General features: G+C 53.9%; 1 protein-coding gene across 1 annotated transcript in view; it reads right to left on the bottom strand.

The window, feature by feature from the left end:
- Nucleotides 1-218: 218 nt before the first annotated feature.
- LOC106817458 (X-linked retinitis pigmentosa GTPase regulator-like) overlaps nucleotides 219-2334 on the bottom strand; it is a 6955-nt gene continuing 4839 nt past the window's right edge. Inside the window, exons 4-5 of the mRNA XM_014822122.1 lie at nucleotides 797-952; nucleotides 219-295 (exon numbers count right to left, since the gene is read on the bottom strand). Coding sequence (XP_014677608.1) covers nucleotides 219-295; nucleotides 797-952 — 233 coding nt within the window. The remainder of the gene's footprint in view (nucleotides 296-796; nucleotides 953-2334) is intronic.

Here is a 2334-nt window from a genome sequence, read left to right as displayed (position 1 = left end):
GAAAGGAAGGAGGGAAAGAGGGAGGGAGGGAGGGATCAGGACGAGAGAGTGGTCAGAGCGTTAGTGCGACGCAGCGAGGGAGAGGAAGGAGGGAGAGAGGGAGGGAGGGAGGGATCAGGACGAGAGAGTGGTCAGAGCGTTATTGCGATGCAGCGAGGGAGAGGAAGGAGGGAGAGAGGGAGAGAGGGAGGGATCAGGATGAGAGAGTGGTCAGAGAGTTAGTGGTCACCTCCGTAGAGCAGCCCCGTCACCTCTAGCAATCCTTCCCTAAGCCCACCCGACCACTCCCCCTCCTCTGCTTGCACACGCTCCCTACTATAGAAGCCTTTACCCTTAACCCCCACCCCTCCACCCACTCCACCCTTACCCCTCCTCTGCTCACACCTTCCCTTTTCTAGAAAGCTTTCCGCAACCACCTCATCCTCCCCCAACCCCCTACCTCCTCCCTCCTCCTCCTCTGCCTGCCCCCTTTCTCCTATAGCGACCTTCCCCCAACCACCGTACCTCCTCTCCTCTCTTCTGTGAGGACCCTCCCTTCTCTAGCAACCCTCCCCCATAACCCCCACCTCTCCCCTCCTCTCCCCTCCTCTCACGCACCCTTCCTCCTCTAGCAGCCCTCTCTCAACCACCTACCTTCTCCCCTCCTCCCACGCACCCTTCCTCCTCTAACAGCCCTCTCTCAACCACCTACCTTCTCCCCTCCTCCCACGCACCCTTCCTCCTCTAGCAGCCCTCTCTCAACCACCTACCTTCTCCCCTCCTCCCTCCTCACCCCTCCCTCCCGCGCCGCTCTCACCTGTGAGCGCGGCAGAGTGCTCAGCGCCCCCTGCCAGCGCGGTGATGAGGGCGCCACGCAGAGCGGTGATCTGGGTCGGAGCGTCGCGGTCCGCCGTGTCGCCGACGCCTAGCTGTCCGTCGCCATTCGCTCCGAACGCGTGCACGACGCCATTATCTGCGTGCCGCCGCAGCCGCCAAACAAAAGAGCATTCGACGTTATTTCGGGGGCTGTAATTTTCTCTCTGTTTCTCTTGTTAACGATTCGTATCAAGAGCATACTAAGTATTAAGTATACAGAGAGCGTCCATACAAGAACGAATTAAGTATTAAGTATATACAAAGAGCGTCCATACAAGAGCGAATTAAATATTAAGTATACAGAGAGTGTCCATACAAGAGCGAATTAAGTATGAAGTATACAAAAAGCGATCATACAAGAGCGAATTAAGTATTAAGTATACAGAGAGCGTACATATAAGAGTGTATTAAGTATACAATCTTGTTGGTATGTGATTCTCTCTCTTCGTTTTTTCTTTCGTTAAAATGCATCATAGTTGGGTCAATATATGAAAAATAATGGCCAAACACCCAAAAAATTTACACAAAAGGTTTTTTTGCTTTAGTCAAATCAGTGAGTCACAAATTAAATCAAACCCGTACAGAACGTTGACTACTATAGTTTGACTACAGTCGAACCTGAGCAGAAAGGCCACTTGATCGAAACGTCATAACTGGCCTTTACAGACAGGTAGGCAATCCACCGAGTCGCGCCGCCGGATTTCACCGCACAACCAATAACCATCGCCGCAGTCGTCGATTTTAACGTGAAAACGCGCGAGCGCCGCAGAGGAGATTAATTCATTCGCTTTGCTTCCGCTAATCGCATTTATTAATTAACCGTCCGGCGATCAAAGAGAAAGAAGTTCCGCCACAATTCGATGATCGCGATTCGTCAGGGAGAGCTGCGAGGTTGCCACGGCGACGCGCCGAACTCTCGAGAGAGCGCACGACGCTGGGTCGCTCACGATTAGATGCTCGTTAGTGGATCGCTCGTTAGGGTTAGGCTACCCCCGGGTTTACCCCTCGGGTGCCACGGTGTTAGGCTACCCGGGGGGTTCCAGGAACCGCTAATTGCGTTGATCGATGGGAGTGTCACCGTTTTCGTCTCGATTAAATTAATTACTGGCGGAAGTGGAGAGGGGGAGGGGGAAGGAGGAGGGAGGGGAGGAGAGAGGAGAGAGGGGGAGGGGGAAGGAAGAGGGAGGGGAACGAGGGTGGTGGATGAGGGATGAAGGTGGTGGGAAGGGAAGGGGGATAGGAGGGGGAGGGAGGGTGAATAAGAGAAGGGAGGGGATACGAGGGAGAAGGAGAGTACCGGAAGGGGAGGAAAAGGGATGGACAGGGGAGTGATGGAAGAAGGAAGGTAGAAAGGGAGGGAAGAAGGAAGGACAAAAAAGGAGGGAGGCAGGGAGAAAGGGGAACGAGAGAAAGAGGGAGGGAGAGAGGAAGGGAAGAAGGAATGAAGAGAGGAAGGGAAGAAGGAATGAAGAGAGGAAG

This window comes from Priapulus caudatus, unplaced genomic scaffold (assembly GCF_000485595.1).
Source record: "Priapulus caudatus unplaced genomic scaffold, Priapulus_caudatus-5.0.1 Scaffold1731, whole genome shotgun sequence".
NCBI lineage: Eukaryota > Metazoa > Priapulida > Priapulimorpha > Priapulimorphida > Priapulidae > Priapulus > Priapulus caudatus.
This window is presented reverse-complemented; position numbering and strand designations above follow the sequence as displayed.